This window comes from Buceros rhinoceros, unplaced genomic scaffold (genome assembly GCF_000710305.1).
Source record: "Buceros rhinoceros silvestris isolate BGI_N320 unplaced genomic scaffold, ASM71030v1 scaffold6092, whole genome shotgun sequence".
In the NCBI taxonomy this organism is placed as follows: domain Eukaryota; kingdom Metazoa; phylum Chordata; class Aves; order Bucerotiformes; family Bucerotidae; genus Buceros; species Buceros rhinoceros.
The window spans coordinates 6,426-7,166 of NW_010398238.1; the positions used below are offsets into that span (position 1 = coordinate 6,426).

The 741-nt window shown below is 49.8% G+C and overlaps 1 protein-coding gene across 1 annotated transcript in view; it reads left to right on the forward strand.

The window, feature by feature from the left end:
- The window catches only part of LOC104488920 (LON peptidase N-terminal domain and RING finger protein 1-like), a gene marked incomplete at both ends in the record, with an annotated part of 9,125 nt that overhangs the window by 2,784 nt on the left and 5,600 nt on the right, over positions 1-741 (forward strand). Inside the window, one exon of the mRNA XM_010131018.1 lies at positions 376-472. Within this exon, the coding sequence (XP_010129320.1) occupies positions 376-472 (97 nt within the window). The remainder of the gene's footprint in view (positions 1-375; positions 473-741) is intronic.

Sequence of the window (741 nt, forward strand, 5' to 3'; positions counted from 1 at the left end):
CCACGTGCCTGGTTTTGCATGTAGCAGTGACAGTGACTCATGGCAGGTCTCCAGAGCCCTCCCCCTGGGAGCTTCTCAGGCCACTTGACCTCCTAGTGCCTCGGTTTCCCTGCTTGCAGAAGGAGGTAGGGAAATAACCACCTTCCTCCACCAAGTACCATGAGACCCACTGTTGTAAAAGCTGTGGAGGAACATGGGTGGGTTAATAGAGGGGTTTTTGTCGCATTTCCCAGTGGTTTTGCTTTTAACTTTCAAAGCACTTTATGTAGCAGTTAACTACGTACTTGCACCTCAGAACAAGGTCAGAAAACAAAGATTAACTTTCATTATTGAAGTGGGGGGTTGTCTTCTCCTTCCTTCTCTTTTTGTCCCTAGATAAGGAAGAGGAAGCAGCAGCAGCAGCAAAGAGTACCCAGCCGTGTCTTGGGGAGCTGCTGAGCATATCTGACTTGGAGTGCTCCCTCTGCATACGGTGAGTTCTGCAGCAGGAGAGCTTTTAGCGTGCTTCTGAATTAGCACCTGCTGCCTTTTCTCACCTGGTGTAGAACTTTCTTCCCATCCCAATAGCAAACTCATTCCCCAGTACTGCTGAAATGCAGGTTTCAGTAGAGATAAGAGGGGAAGATGAGGGCGTGCTTTGCCCTGCCAGGCTGACAGAGCTCATATGGCCCTGTCTCAGGGTGCAGCATCGTTAGATCTGTATTGCTTGGAACATCAGTGTGGAGGTGGGGATGTTCAGCA